The 20,764-nt window shown below is 46.1% G+C and overlaps 1 protein-coding gene across 1 annotated transcript; it reads left to right on the forward strand.

Annotated features, from left to right (window-relative positions):
• Positions 1–3,824: 3,824 nt before the first annotated feature.
• On the forward strand, positions 3,825–19,775 carry LOC123751723 (sarcoplasmic reticulum histidine-rich calcium-binding protein-like). The gene is made up of 4 exons (XM_069323992.1): positions 3,825–3,897; positions 7,045–7,161; positions 10,590–10,597; positions 18,705–19,775. The coding sequence occupies exons 1-4, from the start codon at positions 3,825–3,827 to the stop codon at positions 19,773–19,775; spliced, it is 1,269 nt and encodes a 422-aa protein (XP_069180093.1).
• Positions 19,776–20,764: the final 989 nt, after the last annotated feature.

The raw sequence follows: 20,764 nt of genomic DNA on the forward strand, positions 1-20,764 counted from the left end.
GATATTTTGCTAATAATCCCTTTTGTGTCTCTTGGCTTCAGAAATTTTGCTCTTGACCGCTACAAACGACCTGAAAGTTTGAAAACGACGACATTGTTTTACAATGTCGATTGTCCGATTGTTTACAATGTCGACATCTTGCGCAGAGCAGTAACTTCCGTCTAACTGGTTGGGCCCCATTCCTTTTCCCCCATGCCATCCAAAAATTCTTATCCAAACCCCTTCCAAGTGCTATATAGTCGAAATGGCTTGGCGCTTTTCCCTTGACAATTCCCTCCCAACACACTGCACATCACTTCACATTCTTACTCTCATGCCGATATCCTTGCACAGTCGACTAGGCCTGGGGCCAGATTCACGAAAGCACTTACGCAAGCACTTACGAACGTGTACATCTTTCCTCAATCTTTGACGGCTTTGGTTACATTTATTAAACAGTTTACACAGCATGAAAACTTGCCATTCAGCTGTTGTTATTGTTATAAACAGCCTCCTGGTGCTTCGGAGCTCATTAACTGTTTAAGAATTGGAAACAAAGCCGCCAAAGATTGAGAAAAGATGTACACGTTCGTAAGTGCTTGCGTAAGTGCATTCGTGAATCTGGCCCCCTGGTTTGGAGTGGATCATTTGAAATTCCTTCGTCACAATATGATTGCTGCTGATCTGAATATGGGTTGGCTCAACTTACAAAGCTTCACATTGGGAAAATATTAACCATTCCCAGAGCTCTGAAGTCGATCACCCTCACTAAATGACGTCAAACAAGCAAGTCAAGTGTGACAGCTAAATGACAAGAGGTCTGGCTAACAAGGGACTTCAGGAGGTCCTCCTCCTCCTCCCAATGGCTCCTCGAGGTTACTTGACCTCTGTAGCCACATCGACGAGTATGACTTCAAAGCTCTACTAGATACGACCCTGTTTTAACCGAGAGAAAACATAAAATTGTAGATTCAACTTGAAATTAATTTCAAGACATCTATATATATATATTCCTCCTAACTAAAATAAAATATCCCCCCCCCCTGAGAGTTCTAAGAATCACACACACACACAAACAACCAATAAAGTGCACTTGTAAATAAATTCCTTGCAACGTGCACTTGCATACCAAGTCAAGAGTCGTCAGTTTGCACACACACACACACACACACACACACACACACACACACACACACACACACACACACACACACACACACACACACACACACACAACACACACACACACACACACACACACACACACACACACACACACACACACGCAATATTGTCATTACCATCCCAGCCCGCTCTCACCCCCCCCTTCCTCTTCCAGACGGCCTCACCTCGCGCACTTATAAACCAAAACAGCCTTACTTTACTCACTTATAAAAACAAAAACAAACCCACTTATGACACACACATGACGCGCCCCGTTTAAAGTGTTTGCGCTCCGACGTCGCTAAAGGAGTATTTGACACAGGCAAAATACACCGGAGAAAAGCTGTTTAACTCCATGTAAACAATGAGCCGACACTGGAGTTGTCTTGGAGCCAAGCGAATGGAATGTCTTCAATTTCCATAATGCGGTCTATCAAGTTGATTGTCTAACGGTGACTACCGCAGGGGCCCTGGGAAACTGGCCTCTTCCCATATGGTTGGTGGGTGGGTGGGTGGGTGGGGGTCTGGTTCTCTAGAAAGTGGGTGCCTGTCGGGTTCTTGGTAGCTAGGTGAGGTTCTTGGAGGTTTTGTGGGGGGGTTGGGGTGGATAAGATGAGGTTGGGGTCGGTTTTTTTATAGCTGAATTGAGGGGTTGTTGGGTTTCTAGTGGATGGATTTCTCGCTATCTTATTGTCTACTCAGTTCAATATGTCTAGACATATGGAACGTGTCTAGATATAGATAGAGGTAAGACCTATAACAAGATTCAAAGGAAGTTACTGAATGGCTGCAAATTCGTGGCTGAATGCTAACAATCTAAGAGAAGAGTTGAGGCGAGGAGAAGCAAAAAAAATATACACATGCCCTATTACGAACTTTCCAAGAAGCTGTCACAGCTTCTGTAACACGTAGGGTAAAATAGATGACCCATGGAGGAGGGGGAGAGAAAGGAATGGGGAAGGGAAGAATGGGGGAGGGGAAGAAGATGGGGGGAGGGAGTAACTGGGGTCTGTGTTGGGGGGTTTAGGTCTGAAAGAGGACTAGTGGTCCTCCTGTGGCATCCAATACACAGAATTAAAAGTCAACATCTCATTACTGCCTGTTCGGCTCAGGGATTCGATTCCTTTCCAGTGTGATTGGGGAATTTTATTTTCGTGGGATGTTAATAGTATGGACTTGGGTTGCATACGTGCTCACAGGGAATGAGCTTCAGCTCATGTCACCCCGCCTTTCAGCACGCCAGTTGAAGATGGTTTTGGCTTCCAATCTCAATTGTGGTTTTGAGTTTTCACCTATGCTGACTTGTCGGTCCTGCGCCCTCCTGTCCATGCTAAATATTTCAGTTCTGTCCACACACACATACACACACACACACACACACACACACACACACACACACACACACACACACACACACACACACACACACACACACACACACACACACACACACAGGAACTATAACAATGGGTGGACCTAAGATAATAGTGGCAGTCATTTACAACCCTCCACTAAATGACACGAGACCCAGACAGAAGTTTGATAAGAACAACATGGCAACCATTAATATAATAGAGCAGCTTCAGTTGCCTGCAGGAATGGCTCCAGACCCTTAATCATAGGCCCCCCCCCACCACATTTTTTCTCCCTTTTTCACAACCACAACCCGCTCCTACCCTGCTTCTTCCACAACCTCTGATCATCCCTACCTCTTCTCCCCCCCCACCTCCTTCAACTTCTACCTGCACCCCCTTACCTGTCTCCTCCCATGCAACCACCCCCTTCAACCTTCCCTACCCCCGATAACAACCATCTGACTCTTCCTAAACACACACACACACACCTCCCCCACGCCCCCACCAATCCTCCTGCCTCAACCCATGGCAACCCCGTCCCTGCCCCAAACCATGGCAACCTCCTCCCTGCCCCCAACCCATGGCACTCTCCACCCCCTCCTGCTACCAGCAGCTCTGGCAAGTGACGATGTGCTGTTATCTGGCTGAGAGAGCATTTCAGCTTAGTCTGTCATGTTTCCCTTACCCCCTCCTCTCTGCCAGGGCCGATCCAGAGGCATCTTGCTTGTCTGTGTCTGTCTGTAATGTCCTCGTTTGTGTCTTGCTGTGTCTCTACCCCGACTGTCCCTGTCTGTGTCATCCCCTACAACACTAACCAGAAGACACAGCTCACTATATACTACAGGAATATAAAGGGGACCGACAATCCCAACGATTTCAATATATAGGCAAGACAACAACACCTCTTTCACGACGCCTGTCATTGCACTTGCAACCAGGTACTGTTAAATATTAAACTATTTCTACTCACAGCCAGACCATCTCCCCAGAGATATCTTGCTACCATCAACGCCGAAATAGTCGCCAGATAAAACCATAGGAGATTAGACATAGCCGAAGCACTACATATCAAACATTGTCATTCAACTATCACAACATCCAGCTTATACTTTGCTACATCCCACCCACCCACAGGTCCACGATAATAAAATAATCCAGCCCACACCTTATCTCCTGGGCCCCGCCTTCGTCAACTGGTAACATGATAATTTGTTGTATCTGCTTCTCCTCCTGCCTCCGAAGATGTTGACAGCTTCCAACGAAACGCGTCAGGCCCAATAAAATATTAAAAATTATCGTTAAAAAATATATTTTTCGACTTCCCTAATGGCCTCATCTTCTTTTTCTTCACTTATCCACGTGAAGAAGAAGACGAAGATGATGATGAGTAATAGAAAAGGTTCGTACTAGAATCATTGATTCAATCATATATATATATATATATATATATATATATATATATATATATATATATATATATATATATATATATATATATATATATATATATATATATACATATACATATATATATATATACATATACATATATATATATATATATATATATATATATATATATATATATATATATATATATATATATATATATATAATGACCACATCAGGAGTATTTTATAATTCATTATTTTGTTATTCAGATTAACTGATGAATAGAGTTTTGGGGGTTAATTTTACATTGATTTCATTTAAACGTAATTAATGTGAAAAGGAATTTATATTTGCCAAACTTTTTGTTTAATTAGATTAAAAACGTCGGGTTGTGGCGGGATAATATAAATTATTTTTGTTAACCGTGATGCAAAAAAAAGTACCACATTATTTTTTTTTATTAAGTTTGGTCAGGTGATCAAAATGTGCCCATTGAGATATGTTAATTTTATTTCTTTAAATTTATCTTCTGTTGCGGTGGCTTTAATTATCGATGGGGTTATTCCCTCGCTTGTTACATAAACACCTGTGATTTGAACACCTGTGTTACTGCTCTGAGAGTAACGTCCCTAAGGCTGTAACACCTGTAACACCTGTGACTACTCTGAGGGTTAGCAAACTGCTGAACCATTGCCTACCAACACCTTGTTTTGGACGGGTATTCAGGAGGGGAAAAAAATTATCTATTCTCTGTTTCTCTCTGTTTCCACCTCTGTTTAACTGTCTGTTTCCCCCTTTGTCTGTCAATGTTTCAGTCTCTGCCTGTCTCTCTTACCAATTTCAAATTAGCTTAATGACCATCTCCACACCGTTGCGTAAGTCTCACTACGTGAAGACAACGGCCTTATTAGTACGTTGTATAGAGTTAACTGTTACATAAGTAATTACTGTATCACACAGTAAATCGTGGTAAACTGTTCCACACGTGATTTCTGTACCACACAAAATCTTTTCCACTAATATTAAAAAAAAACCTTGTAATATCCCTTGAGGATTTAAATACTTAGAAATATTTAATAGCTGTAACCTTGTCATTTTCTGCTCACGAGACGATGTAAGTTAGGTTTTAAGAGGCAGTTTTCGTAAGATAAAATACGTGTCTGCATTGGTTTTGGCGTTGAACTCGTGTATATATATATATATATATATATATATATATATATATATATATATATATATATATATATATATATATATATATATATATATATATATGTACATATATATATATATATATATATATATATATATATATATATATATATATATATATATATATATATATGTACATATATATATATATATATATATATAAGCCTATACTTGCATAAACCACAAGTGAAGATAAACAATCTTTGGACAACACCCACCAGTGGGACTCGAACCCAGAAAGCACAACTACCTTCCAGTAGCTGGCATAACTAGTATGCTTTAACCCACTACGCCATCAGACCTTACAAAAGAAGTAGATAGTTCGAGATATATATATCTCGAGTTCTCTCACATTGACAGTGGCTTGACGAAAATTGCAGATTGACCCCTCACTCATCTGGTGCCTTCGGGAGGTAGAGATGTTTGAGATATATATATCTCGAACTATCTACTTCTTTTGTAAGGTCTGATGGCGTAGTGGGTTAAAGCATACTAGTTATGCCAGCTACTGGAAGATATATATATATATATATATATATATATATATATATATATATATATATATATATATATATGTCGTACCTAGTAGCCAGAACGCACTTCTCAGCCTACTATTCAAGGCCCGATTTGCCTAATAAGCCAAGTTTTCCTAAATTAATCTATTTTCTCTAATTTTCTTCTTATGGAATGATAAAGCTACCCATTTCATTATGTATGAGGTCAATTTTTTTTTATTGGAGTTAAAATTAACGTAGATATATGACCGAACCTAACCAACCCTACCTAACCTAACCTAACCTATCTTTAGAGGCTAGGTTAGGTTAGGTAGCCGAAAAAGTTAGGTTAGGTTAGGTTAGGTAGGTTAGGTAGTCGAAAAACAATTATTTCATGAAAACTTCGCTTATTAGGCAAATCGGGCCTTGCATAGTAGGCCGAGAAGTGCGTTCTGGCTATTAGGTACGACATATATATATATATATATATATATATATATATATATATATATATATATATATATATATATATATATATATATATATATATATATATATATATATATATATATATACATTGTCGATATATTTTCTCAGATGTGACCCAAAATTCTGCAATACTCAAGACTAGAACGCATTAATAAAGCGGGCTGATTTAGGACAGCGTTCTCTGACTAACGTTCTCTGACCTAAATTCGTAAACTCTGGTAGTGAACGCCGGAGTTCTATTTGTCTTTCAGATTCTCTATCACTCCAAGGTCTCTCTCTCTCTCTCTCTCTCTCTCTCTCTCTCTCTCTCTCTCTCTCTCTCTCTCTCTCTCTCTCTCTCTCTCTCTCTCTCTCTCTCTCTCTCTCTCTCTCTCAGTCTCTGCTTACTTGTGTACGTTTATTTTTTTTTTTTGGGGGGGGGGGGACTTGTCTGATCACTTATCTATTTCTGTTTCCAAATGTGCAGCGTTTTACAGCTTTGGAGCATTAAATGCCTGCTATATGCAGATGTTGAGTCACAATAACGGGACTGAAGGCATAATGACCAAACCACACACACACACACCTGAAGATGACGATGTTTCGGTCCGTCCTGGACCACACACCACTTGGTAATGGTCTCAGGACGGACCGAAACTCTGTCGCCTCTTCATCTTCTGATGCGTGGGGTTTGGTCAAGAAACGCCATCTACACTATCTTCTTTAATTGTTGTTGTTGTTTAAGATTCGCTACTTGGAACAAAAAGTTCCAAGTAGCACGGGCTATGGTGAGCCCGTAGTGGACTATCTTCCTTCATGCGTTGATAATACATTTCACGTGGATTTGTATTGATATTTGCTGTAAACTCTAATTATATGTTGGTGACAGTCAACTTTATCATCCACTCCTTTGTTTTCTTCATTAGTTAAGACGTAGTGATGATTCCCTGTTATCATTTTTTTTGTTTTCTTTTTCCCAGTGGGAAAAAATGCCATTTTTGTGTACGTTAGTTCGGAGCTCGTCCAGCGTATGTCTAATGAATTAATGGTTCAAATTCGTCAAGATATTCGTCATGAGTATACACGCGAGGTTCTCTGTGAGTTTACCTTAGTCTTGAGTAACGTTCTGGACTAAGGTAGACTGGCTGGTTAGTAAGTTAGTTTTGCGGCCCAATTAGGCCTCCCACGGTGGGTAGGCCTTCATATTCCTTACGTGGTGGATGGGGCTTGACCCCTGGGGGTAGGCTTTGGGGGAGGATACTGGTAGGCCTGGGATTTTCGAAGGTTGATTAAATGTATCGAAATATCGATGGTTTTGAATGTGGTAGTGGAGGTGGTGACTGTGGTGGTGGTGGTGACTGTGGTGGTGGTGGTGAGTGTGGTGGTAGTGGTGGTGACTGTGGTGGTGGTGGTGAGTGTGGTGGTGGTGACTGTGGTGGGGGTGACTGTGGTGGTGGTGGTGAGTGTGGTGGTGGTGGTGAGTGTGGTGGTGGTGAGTGAGGTGGTGGTGACTGTGGTGGTGGTGGTGAGTGTGGTGGTGGTGGTGGTGGTGGTGGTGACTGTGGTGGTGGTGATGACTGTGGTGGTGGTGGTGGTGGTGGTGGTGGTGGTGAGTGTGGTGGTGGTGGTGGTGGTGAGTGTGGTGGTGGTGGTGAGTGTGGTGGTGGTGACTGTGGTGGGGGTGACTGTGGTGGGGGTGGTGATTGTGGTGGTGGTGGTGGTGGTGATTGTGGTGGTGGTGGCGTTGACTATGATGGTGCTGGTGGCCGTGGTGGTGGTGACTGTGGTGGTGGTGGTGAGTGTGGTGGTGGTGGTGGTGAGTGTGGTGGTGGTGGTGGTGACTGTGGTGGTGGTGGTGAGTGTGGTGGTGGTGACTGTGGTGGTGGTGGTGGTGACTGTGGTGGTGGTAGTGACTGTGGTGGTGGTGGTGAGTGTGGTGGTGGTGGTGGTGACTGTGGTGGTGGTGAGTGTGGTGGTGGTGAGTGTGGTGGTGGTGGTGGTGACTGTGGTGGTGGTGGTGAGTGTGGTGGTGGTGACTGTGGTGCTGCTGGTGGCCGTGGTGGTGGTGGTGACTGTGGTGGTGGTGACTGTGGTGGGGGTGGTGATTGTGGTGATTGTGGTGGTGGTGGTGATTGTGGTGGTGGTGTTGACTATGATGGTGCTGGTGGCCGTGGTGGTGGTGACTGTGGTGGGGGTGGTGACTGTGGTGGTTGTGACTGTGGTAGTGGTGGTGGTGACTGTGGTAGTGGTGGTGGTGACTGTGGTAGTGGTGGTGGTGACTGTGGTAGTGGTGGTGGTGACTGTGGTAGTGGTGGTGGTGACTGTGGGAGTGGTGGTTGTGACTGTGGTAGTGGTGGTGGTGACTGTGGTAGTGGTGGTGGTGACTGTGGTAGTGGTGGTGGTGACTGTGGTAGTGGTGGTGGTGACTGTGGGAGTGGTGGTTGTGACTGTGGTAGTGGTGGTGGTGACTGTGGTAGTGGTGGTGGTGACTGTGGTAGTGGTGGTGGTGACTGTGGTAGTGGTGGTAGTGACTGTGGTAGTGGTGGTTGTGACAGTGGTAGTGGTGGTGGTGACTGTGGTAGTGGTGGTGGTGACTGTGGGAGTGGTGGTTGTGACTGTGGTAGTGGTGGTGGTGACTGTGGTAGTGGTGGTGGTGACTGTGGCAGTGGTGGTAGTGACTGTGGTGGTGGTGGTGACTGATGGTGGTGGTGACTGTGGTGGTGGTGACTGTAGTGGTGGTGGTGACTGTGGTGATGGTGGTGACTGTGGTGGTGGGTAGTGGTGGTGGTGGTGACTGTGGTGGTGGGTAGTGATGGTGGTGGGTAGTGGTGGTGGTGAGTAGTGGTGGGTAGTGATGGTGGTGGTGACTGTGGTGGTGGGTAGTGGTGGTGGTGGTGACTGTGGTAGTAGTGGTGGTGACTGTGGTGGTGGGTATTGATGGTGGTGGGTAGTGGTGGTGGTGAGTAGTGGTAGTGAATGTGGTGGTGGGTAGTGATGGTGGTGGTGACTGTGGTAGTGGGTAGTGATGGTGGTGGCTGTGGTAGTGGGTAGTGGTGGTGGTGGTAGTGGTAACTGGTAGTGATGGTGGTGACTGTGGTAGTGGGTAGTGACTGTGGTAGTGGGTAGTGATGATGGTGACTGTGGTAGTGCGTAGTGGGTGGTGGTGACTGTGGTAGTGGGTAGTGATGGTAGTGACTGTGGTAGTGGGTAGTGGTGGTGGTGGGTAGTGGTAACTGGTAGTGGTGGTGGTGACTGTGGTAGTGGGTAGTGATGGTGGTGGTAGTGGTGGTGGTGGTGACCTCTTGTATCCCATGCAAGCGGGTCTTTCATAACCTCTAAAGAGGAATGCAAGTCTTCTCTTTACCCAAGATGCTTATATCAACATGCCCCAGCATCTCCTCTCACTCCCCATCATTCTCCACACCTTCCTTTCTATTGGACTCTATTCCAGTTCCTCTTTTGTCTATTCTCTCTCTCTCTCTCTCGGTATTATTTGCTTTCTATCTCTCCCTGTGACTTTCTCCTTATTTTGATTCAGAGTTCTGTTGTTTGGTTCTCATTCGCTTTTGTTCAATATCTTTTTTGAGGGGAATAGTTTAACTTTTTTTGGAGGAATATTTTTTTTTTTTTTTTGGGGGGGGGGGGGAATGGTTTTTTTTTGTTTTGTTTTTGACTTTCTTTTCATAATGGATGGACGTTACATGTTCTTTAAGCATTTCCCGCGTATTCTCTGAGTCTGTCCAGGAAACTTGATACTGGGTCAAGGGATTGTGTTCGCTAGCCAATCAACGCCGACCACTCTCTTTATTGGTCTGTTGACGGTGCGAGGGCGGGGCTAATTGGTCGCGTCTCGGGTTTCTCAACCAATCAGCTATCGGGAACATTTCCATCCACATGATTTTTTTTTCGCCTTTTATTTTTGGGATGTGTTTATTTACCTTTTTTTTGGCGGGAACGCTGAAGATAGTGAAGCAGTAAGAGTTGTGTCTGTGAATAATGTCTTGGTGCATGATGTTGCGAATAGCATTATTGTAGTGGTGGTGTTATTTCGGGGTTCTTTTAGGGGGTTCTGTTTTATCCTACAAGGACGGATAAAGCTTTTCTTGTTTGGTTTTATAATACATGTGTTTTTTTTTTTTTAGCTTTTGGGAAAGTTGTCACTGTTAAAATGTTGCTATTAAGAGGCTATATATCTACTGCTTCCTCTACCTGTTTGTTGCTTAATGACTCCAGTAGGTTAATTCCTGTTAATTTAGATGATTCAGTTGTCCTTTTAACATGCTGTTCATTCACGTTTCTCACTTCCCCAAGTGCAGGCGATGAGTCACAATAACGTGGCTGAATCGACTTGAGAATGGTCCAGGACGGACCGAAACGTCGTCGTCCCTTCAACTTCTAGTGTGTGGTCTGGTCAACTCACTTCCCCAAGCTTCGTTCCTCCCATTCATTCCTCTGGTGATTCTCTATCTTTATTTACACGTCTTATTTTTACTGGTTCAGTATTTCCATTTTCTTTATACTTCAGGTTTGTTGGTTTGTGTCCATCTTCATTCTTCGTCTGTCTTAATGCAGACAGATGCCGTCTAGAAGCTCTCTAGACGGTCTTGTAGATGCTGTAGACGGGTTATTATTATTGAGAAAAGCAACTAGGGGCTTTGAGGCGACTCGAACCCTCGTTCTAGGGATTCCCAGCTGCTGGAGCCAAGCATTGGGCCAGTCTGATTTGGTGGGTGGTTCAGTGGCTGGCGTCTCTTGGTCGCGTGTTCGAGTCCCCTCTCGTATATCCCAGTTGATGTTTTCATTGATAAGTTTCATGTTAGTGTGATTTATCCGTGTTCTCTAGTGTGTTATGTATATGTTCTCAGATGTTCTCATGTAGGCTCAGATGTTCTCATGTAGGCTCAGATGTTCTCATGTAGGCTCAGATGTTCTCATGTAGGCTCAGATGTTCTCATGTAGGCTCAGATGTTCTCATGTAGGCTCAGATGTTCTCATGTAGGCTCAGATGTTCTCATGTAGGCTCAGATGTTCTCAGGTAGGCTCAGATGTTCTCATGTAGGCTCAGATGTTCTCATGTAGGCTCAGATGTTCTCATGTAGGCTCAGATGTTCTCATGTAGGCTCAGATGTTCTCATGTAGGCTCAGATGTTCTCATGTAGGCTCAGATGTTCTCATGTAGGCTCAGATGTTCTCATGTAGGCTCAGATGTTCTCATGTAGGCTCAGATGTTCTCATGTAGGCTCAGATGTTCTCATGTAGGCTCAGATGTTTTCATGTAGGCTCAGATGTTCTCATGTAGGCTCAGATGTTCTCATGTAGGCTCAGATGTTCTCATGTAGGCTCAGATGTTCTCATGTAGGCTCAGATGTTCTCATGTAGGCTCAGATGTTCTCATGTAGGCTCAGATGTTCTCATGAAGGTTCAGATGTTCTCATGAAGGTTCAGATGTTCTCATGTAGGCTCAGATGTTCTCATGAAGGTTCAGATGTTCTCATGAAGGTTCAGATGTTCTCATGTAGGCTCAGATGTTCTCATGTAGGTTCAGATGTTCTCATGTAGGCTCAGATGTTCTCATGTAGGCTCAGATGTTCTCATGAAGGTTCAGATGTTCTCATGAAGGTTCAGATGTTCTCATGAAGGTTCAGATGTTCTCATGAAGGTTCAGATGTTCTCATGAAGGTTCAGATGTTCCCAGGTAGGCTCAGATGTTCTCATGAAGGTTCAGATGTTCTCATGAAGGTTCAGATGTTCTCATGAAGGTTCAGATGTTCTCATGAAGGTTCAGATGTTCTCATGAAGGTTCAGATGTTCTCAGGTGTGTTCAGATGTTTTCAGGTAGGCTCAGATGTTCTCTGGTGTGTTCAGATGTTTTCAGGTAGGCTCAGATGTTCTCATGTAGGCTCAGATGTTCTCATGTAGGCTCAGATGTTCTCATGTAGGCTCAGATGTTCTCATGTAGGCTCAGATGTTCTCATGTAGGCTCAGATGTTCTCATGTAGGCTCAGATGTTCTCATGTAGGCTCAGATGTTCTCATGTAGGCTCAGATGTTCTCATGTAGCCTCAGATGTTCTCAGGTAGGCTCAGATGTTCTCATGTAGGCTCAGATGTTCTCATGTAGGCTCAGATGTTCTCATGTAGGCTCAGATGTTCTCATGTAGGCTCAGATGTTCTCATGTAGGCTCAGATGTTCTCATGTAGGCTCAGATGTTCTCATGTAGGCTCAGATGTTCTCATGTAGGCTCAGATGTTCTCAGGTAGGCTCAGATGACGCTCATTCCGCCCAAGTGATCCCGCTGAAAAATTAAGAGAGAAAATTACATTTAAAATGTAATTTAGCTGTGTTATCGAGGCCACTCCTGGCAATATTATGATACCATAGCAATGAAAGAAGTAAATGAAAGATATCGAAGGAAAACTTTCAGATTTTCTCTGAATTCCCATGAGGATTTTCTTTCATAATACCATTTGTGAAAAAGCTATTCATTCAATACACGATGCAAGTTATTTTTCTCAAGACAATTCAATACATTTAATGGTAGTTAGAATGTATTAGTTTATTAAAAGCTCCTTCAGGTCCTTGAGTACATTTTCACCCCGAGAGCTTCGTATCTTACGGCTTTCTCAGTCTCCCTTGGAGATGACAGCTCTCCCGCCTGCGTGAGAGCTGTCATCTACCTGAGAGTTCACTACCTGTATATCAGCCTACCACAGCAGTATGGTTTGATGGTCATTAGTTATACGCAGTAGGAAGGCGATGGGCTTCCCCATTTCCAAAGGTCAGTGAATCGAAGTGAATGGCCATGGGGGAAAAATTATTGTCAGCTAATAGAAAATCCCTAGAATGAGAAGCTCTCACACCTTGCAGTCAATCTCTGTCTAATTATTCCACTTTTTTTTTTGGGGGGGGGGGAGGGGCTGTTTTATAGGGAATGGGACTTGCGTGAAATGGTTATTCCCCATATTATCGATTTAACTGGCTGCATCGATAGACATATAGATGATAAATAGTTACGAATCGTCACGGCGTCTCTCAAACTCTCTGGTAGATCCCCACTACAATACACGAGGAAGGGCGTCCGAAAATGTCATCTGCGTTAGATTCAGGACATTTATCTAGTAGTCTAACTGAAAGGAGTTGCGTGGAGTTCTGTGGGACAGTCTTTTTAGAGATAGATTAAGTGATGTTGTGAGACTTCAAAAGAATGTCTTGGTCTTCTAGACGGGTATTTAGCTAAGATCAAGCACCTTAATGAATTATATTTCTTGGACATACACATCACCTGTGCTCTGGTTCACCGGCTTCTGGTCATTCAGTTTTGTTCTGTTTTGGTGAAGATTTTGACAGTTTCATTTGAGCCGAATAAAGTTGAATCAAGAGGAATACTTGAGTGTACTTCATAGGAGATTTCTAATTTACCATTTCTGAACGTTTCGGACTAAGTCTGTCTTAAGAAGTCTGGTATAAACTGATGAAAATGGTGATGAAATAGGTCTGGTTACTTCAATATTTTTTTCCAACTTCAACGTCGTGTTTGTGTGTTTGTGTATGTGAAAAAGAGGGAGGTGGTATTCTCATAGGTTCAGTTGGTGGTTAAGTGGGTGGAGACAGACCTCATCCGCGTTATTTGCATGTCGGAGCTCGATTCCCAGTGGTCAAAGGGATTTAGGCACCGTTCCTTCAATCCGTTCTATCCCTACCAGAGACTGAATTTGCATATTATTTCAGATTGTCTGCAATTATTTGCAAGCTTTGCACGTGAGCGGTGTGTCTGTGTGTGTGTGTGTGTGTGTGTGTGTGTGTCTGTGTGTGTGTGTGTCTGTGTGTGTGTGTGTGTGTCTGTGTGTGTGTGTGTATGTGTGTGTGTGTGTGTGTGTGTGTGTGTGTGTGTGTGTGTGTGTGTGTGTGTGTGTGTGTGTGTGTGTGTGTGTGTATGTGTGTATGTGTGTGTATGTGTGTGTGTGTGTGTGTGTGTGTGTGTGTGTGTGTGTGTGTGTGTGTGTGTGTGTGTGTGTGTGTGTGTATGCGTGTGTGTGTGTGTGTGTGTGTGTGTGTGTGTGTGTGTGTGTGTGTGTGTGTGTGTGTGTGTGTGTGTATGTGTGTGTTGCAGTATGCGACCCACGAGCATCTGTATATAGTGAATATTTTGCCTCGTGAATACATATCTCCACAGTTCAGTACAGGTAACCAGACTTAATTTCTCCCTCCATCAAACACCTGCTCTACCTTCGTAGCGTTCAGTGCACACGGACGTACGGACGTACACACACACACACACACACACACACACACACACACACACACACACACACACGCACCCCCCCCCCCGGATTCCCCCAGCCCCCATTCACTCCAGACACCCCCCAGATCCCCTCAGACCCCCAGAGAAAGGGCGAACTTTGGTACAAGAGTTTCCATGAAGAAACTCAAGGTTTGGTACACCAATGCTGATGGGGTATCTAATAAAACAGAAGAGATAAAAGAAAAAGTGAGTGAGGCAGATCCTTACATAGTTGCAATTGTGGAAACTAAAATAAATGACATGATCTCAGTTGCAATCTTTCCAGAGGGGTACCAGGTGATACGAAGAGAGAGGACACAGAGACAGGGAGGGGGAGTGGCACTCCTAATAAAGCGGTAATGGAAGTTTGAAGACCTGGGAAATCGAGTTACCAATGAGTGCACAAGCTTCATACATAGAACTCTGACAGTAGATGGGAGGAAGATTGTGATCTTGGTAATCTACAATCCCCCACCAAACAGTAGAAGACCCAGGCAGGAGTATGATGACAACAACAAGGCATGCATATATGAACTGCAGAAGGCAGAAACACTAGCCCACAGAATGAGAGCGAAGCTGCTGGTCATGGGGGACCTAAATCATGGAGAGATAAATTGGGAATCAAGGAATCCCCATGGAGGGGACGAAACGTGGGGAGCAAAGTTAGTAGATGTTATAAATAGGAATTTCCTAACACAACATGTGAAGAAAGACACAAGGGAAAGAGGAGGAGATGCACCGAGCCTATTAGACCTGATTTTCATCCAGAACGTAGAAGACATCGAGAATTTGGAGCATGAAATACCTCTAGGGGCCAGCGACCATTGTGTCCTAGTCTTTGACTACATGATAGAATTCAAACTTATGACCATGGGACAAGAGGTCTGGGAAAGGAGAGTTGACTACAGGAAAGGGGACTACAGGAGGGAAGGGACTATCTGGGAGAAGTGCAGTGGGAGGAAGAAATTAGAGGAAAAACAGTCCAAGACATGATGGACCTAGTCATACGGAAATGCCAGGAGGCCGAAGTGAGATTCATACTAACAGTAAAGGGAAAAAATAAGAAGGAATATAATAACCCATGGTTTAATAGACAGTGTCAGGTAGCAAAAATGGCCAGCAGGCGGGAGTGGAGGAAGTACAGAAGACAAAGAACAGAGGACAACAGAAGCAGATACAACAGAGCTAGGAACGATTACATTAACATAAGACGAACATCGGAAAGGGACTATGAGAACGATATTGCAATCAAAACGAAAAAACAACCTAAGTTACTACACAGTCATATAAGAAGAAAAATGTCGGTGAACGACCAAGTGACAAGACTAAGGAAAACAGAGGAGGCATATACTGAAAGTGACAAGGAAATCTACGAGGAACTGAATGCAAGTTTCCATGGAGTGTTCACTACCGAGCCTGAGCAGCTCCCATTGTTGGAAGGGATTACTCCTAGATGAAAGACTATCAGATATAGAGGCGACAGCAGAGGAGGTAATGAAACAGTTGACAACACTGGATGCAACTAAAGCAGTTGGACCAGACAAAGTATCACCGTGGATACTAAAAGAAGCAGCGCAGGCCATCAGCGTGCCTCTGGCAATGATCTTTAATGAGTCACTTAAGTCGGGAGAATTGCCCAGTTGCTGGAAGAAGGCAAATGTCGTGCCGATCTTCAAGAAAGGCGATAGGGAAGAGGCACTTAACTATAGACCTGTATCACTGACAAGCATCCCCTGTAAAATACTGGAAAGAATAATTAGGCTACGACTGGTTGCACACCTGGAGAACATTAGGTTTGTGAACAAACATCAACATGGGTTCTGGACAGGGAAATCGTACCTAACAAACCTTTTGGAATTCTATGATAAAATAACGAGGATAAGACAGGACAGAGATGGTTGGGCAGACTGCATATTTCTGGACTGCCAAAAAGCCTTTGATACAGTACTGCACATGAGACTGCTGTTCAAACTCGAGAGGCAGGCGGGGGTGGGAGGAAAGGTCCTAGCATGGATAAGGAACTACCTAACAGGAAGGAGCCAAAGAGTTACGGTAAGGCACGAGAAGTCGGACTGGCGAACAGTAACGAGTGGAGTACCACAAGGATCGGTAGTGAGACCAATTCTATTTCTAGTATAAGTTAACGACATGTTTACAGGAGTAGAGTCCTACATGTCGATGTTCGCGGATGACGCAAAGTTGATGAGAAGAGTTGTGAAAGATGAGGATTGCAGGATCCTCCAAGAGGACATGAACAGGTTGCAGAGATGGTCAAAGAAATGGCTACTAGAGTTCAACACGAGTAAATGTAAAGTTATGGAAATGGGACTAGGAGATAGGAGACCAAAGGGACAGTATACAATGAAGGGGAACTGCCTACCTGTGACGACGCGAGAAAGAGACCTGGGCGTGGACGTAACACCTATTCTATCTCCTGAAGCACATATAAATAGGATAACGACAGCAGCGTACTCTACACTGGCAAAAGTCAGAACATCATTCAGAAACCTAAGTAAGGAGGCATTTAGGGTGCTTTACACTGACTACGTGAGAAAAGTCTTAGAGTATGCCGCCTCATCATGGAGTCCCCATCTGAAGAAGCATATAAGGAAACTGGAAAAGGTTCAGAGGTTTGCAACGAGACTCGTCCCAGAGCTACGATATGAGGGTATGAGGAGCGCCTGAGGGAACTGTGCCTTACGACACTAGAAAGAAGAAGGGAGAGGGGGACATGATAGGAACATATAAAATACTCAGGGGGGATTGACAGAGTGGACATAGACGAAATGTTCACACGGAATAGTAACAGAACGAGGGGACATGGATGGAAGCTTGAAACTCAGATGAATCACAGGGATGTTAGGAAGTTTTCTTTTAGCGTGAGAGTAGTGGGAAAATGGAATGCACTTAAGGAGCAGGTTGTGGAGCAAATACTGTTCATAATTTTAAAACTAGGTATGATAGGGAAATGGGACAGGAGTCATTGCTGTAAACAACCGATCCAAGAGGGATCCAAGAGTCAATGCTCGATCCTGCAGACACAATTAGGTGAGTACACACACACACACACACACACACACACACACACACACACACACACACACACACACACACACACACACACACACACACACACACCCACACACCCACGAGCTACGAGGCCCTACGAGGTAGGGCCTCGTAGCCTGGTGGATAGCGCGCAGGATTCGTAATTCTGTGGCGCGGGTTCGATTCCCGCACGAGGCAGAAACAAATGGGCCAAGTTTCTTTCACCCTGAATGCCCCTGTTACCTAGCAGCAAATAGGTACCTGGGAGTTAGTCAGCTGTCACGGGCTGCTTCCTGGGGTGTGTGTGTGTGGTGTGGGGGAAAAAAAAAAAAGTAGTTAGTAAAACAGTTGATTGACAGTTGAGAGGCGGGCCGAAAGAGCAAAGCTCAACCCCCGTAAAAACACAACTAGTAAACACACACACACACACACACACACCCACCCACACACCCACACACACACCCACACACACACACACACACACACACACACACACACACACACACACACACACACACACACACACACACACACACACAACACACAATTGAGAAACTATACTAGAGTAGCTCACTTTCTAAACTGCTCCCGTTTTGCAAACCAAGAATCTGGGTTACCTAGCGAGTACCCGCACTGCTCTCCCGCACAGCTCTACCTCTACACTGAGTACCCGCACTACTCACCACTCACCTGTTACCCCCCCCCCTTCCTATACTCACCCACGATGGTCCGAGTGATCGAGACACCGGTTCATATATCGTCCTCATATCTCGTCGATATATCCTCCTCATAACCCATCGTGTATCTTCCAAGTGCTATGTAGCGAGACCCTTCCCTTCCCTTCCCTCACTTCCCCCCCCTCCTTTCCCTCACTTCCCCCCCTCCCTCACTCCCCCCCCCCCACCTTTCCTTCCTAAACAGGTATAAGCGCACGTCTGAATATTTCAAGACAGACCTTTCATCATCCTCTGGAGCCTGCCCCGAACTCGTTGAAGGCTGAGTAACGTGCTTTCTTTCCCTTTCCTACCTCTTCTTCTTCTTCTTTCCCTTGCTCTATTCCCTTCTTCCCTCCCTTCCCTACCTTCCCTAAGTCTTCTACTCCCCTCCTCCTCCTTCCCCCACTCCATTAACGCCCCTATTTCCATAGAGGTAAGATAAAATTATTAATAAAATAGTCCTTCTGGCCTCCTACAGCCACCCAGGTCCGCTTCGGGTTAGGCTGGCTAGGGGTTAGGGGGCTAGGGTCTAGGGGCTAAGCGCTAGGGGCTAGGAGCTAAGGTCTAGGGGCTACGGGCTAGGGGCATTTGTGCAGCTGAGGTTGGAGAGGAATGGGTTCTTGAGTGAGGGAGGGGATGGTGGGGATTGTGGGGGCCACAGAGACCACAGACAGGCCGGGTGCCACAGAGACCACAGACACGAGACTGGCCACAGAGACCATAGACAAGACGGTGGCCACAGGCACGAGGCTTGCCACAGAGACCACAGACACGAGGCTGGCCACAGAGACCTCAGACAGGACGGTGGCCACAGAGACCACAGACAGGACGGTGGCCACAGAGACCTCAGACAGGACGATGGCCACAGAGACCACAAGCAGGACGGTGGCCACAGAGACTACAGACAGGACTGTGGCCACAGAGACCACAGACAGGACTGTGGCCACAGAGACCTTAGACAGGACGATGGCCACAGAGACCACAGACAGGACTGTGGCCACAGAGACCACAGACAGGACGGTGGCCACAGAGACCTCAGACAGGACGATGGCCACAGAGACCACAGACAGGACGGTGGCCACAGAGACCTCAGACAGGACGATGGCCACAGAGACCACAAGCAGGACGGTGGCCACAGAGACCTCAGACAGGACGATGGCCACAGAGACCACAAGCAGGACGGTGGCCACAGAGACTACAGACAGGACGGTGGCCACAGAGACCACAGACAGGACGATGGCCACAGAGACCTCAGACAGGACGATGGCCACAGAAACCACAAGCAGGACGGTGGCCACAGAGACTACAGACAGGACGGGGGCCACAGAGACCACAGACAGGACGGGGGCCACAGAGACCTCAGACAGGACGATGGCCACAGAGACCACAAGCAGGACGGTGGCCACAGAGACCACAGACAGGACGGTGACCACAGAGACTACAGACAGGACGGGGGCCACAGAGACCACAGACAGGACGGTGGCCACAGAGACCTCAGACAGGACGAAGGCCACAGAGACTACAGACAGGACGGGGGCCACAAAGACCACAAGCAGGACGGTGGCCACAGAGACTACAGACAGGACGGGGGCCACAAAGACCACAGACACGAGGCTGGCCACAGAGACCACAGACACGAGGCTTATCTTGAGGTTATCTTGAGATGATTTCGGGTTTTTTTTTAGTGTCCCCGCGGCCCGGTCCTCGACCAGGCCTCCACCCCCAGGAAGCAGCCCGTGACAGCTGACTAACACCCAGGTACCTATTTACTGCTAGGTAACAGGGGCATTCAGGGTGAAAGAAACTTTGCCCATTTGTTTCTGCCTCGTGCGGGAATCGAACCCGCGCCACAGAATTTCGAGTCCTGCGCGCTATCCACCAGGCTACGAGGCCCTCGTAGAGGGCCTCGTAGGCTGGCCACAGAGACCACAGACACGAGGCTGGCCACAGAGACCACATACACGAGGCTGTCCCATAGACACGAGGCTGTCCCACAGACACGAGGCTGTCCCACAGACACGAGGCTGGCCCACAGACACGAGGCTGTCCCACAGACACGAGGCTGGCCCACAGACACGAGGCTGTCCCACAGACACGAGGCTGGCCCACAGACACGAGGCTGGCCCACAGAGATCACAGACACGAGGCTGGCCCTCAGACACGAGGCTGGCCACAGAGACCTCAGACACGAGGGTGGCCACAGAGACCACAGACACGAGGCTGGCCACAGAGACCTCAGACACGAGGGTGGCCACAGAGACCACAGACACGAGGCTGGCCCACAGACACGAGGCTGTCCCACAGACACGAAGCTGGCCCTCAGACACAAGGCTGGCCACAGACACGAGGCTGGCCACAGAGACCTCAGACACGAGGCTGGCCACAGAGACCACAGACACGAGGGTGGCCACAGAGACCACAGACACGAGGCTGTCCCACAGACACGAGACTGGCCCACAGAGACCACAGACAGGACGGTGGCCACAGAGAAGGCCAGCCAGCCAGCCAGCCAGCCAGCCCCCTACCAGTCAGCTGGGTAAGGTAAACAGACTAGCCCCACGCACCGGTCCCAGCTTCCTCCTCCATGTTTGCTGGACAAATGCTCCCATCCGTTGGAAATATTTCACCGGGCAAAAACATGGCGGGGAACCATTGT

The sequence above is a fragment of the Procambarus clarkii genome, chromosome 13 (assembly GCF_040958095.1).
Source record: "Procambarus clarkii isolate CNS0578487 chromosome 13, FALCON_Pclarkii_2.0, whole genome shotgun sequence".
NCBI classification, from domain to species: Eukaryota; Metazoa; Arthropoda; class Malacostraca; order Decapoda; family Cambaridae; genus Procambarus; species Procambarus clarkii.

Coding starts and splice junctions, on each gene's coding strand:
- LOC123751723 (XM_069323992.1), top strand. CDS start 3,825: ATGGCCTCATCTTCTTTTTCTTCACTTATCCACGTGAAGAAGAAGACG. Junction 3,898..7,044: donor GATGATGAGTAATAGAAAAG/GTTCGTACTAGA, acceptor TCTTTTTCCCAG/TGGGAAAAAATGCCATTTTT.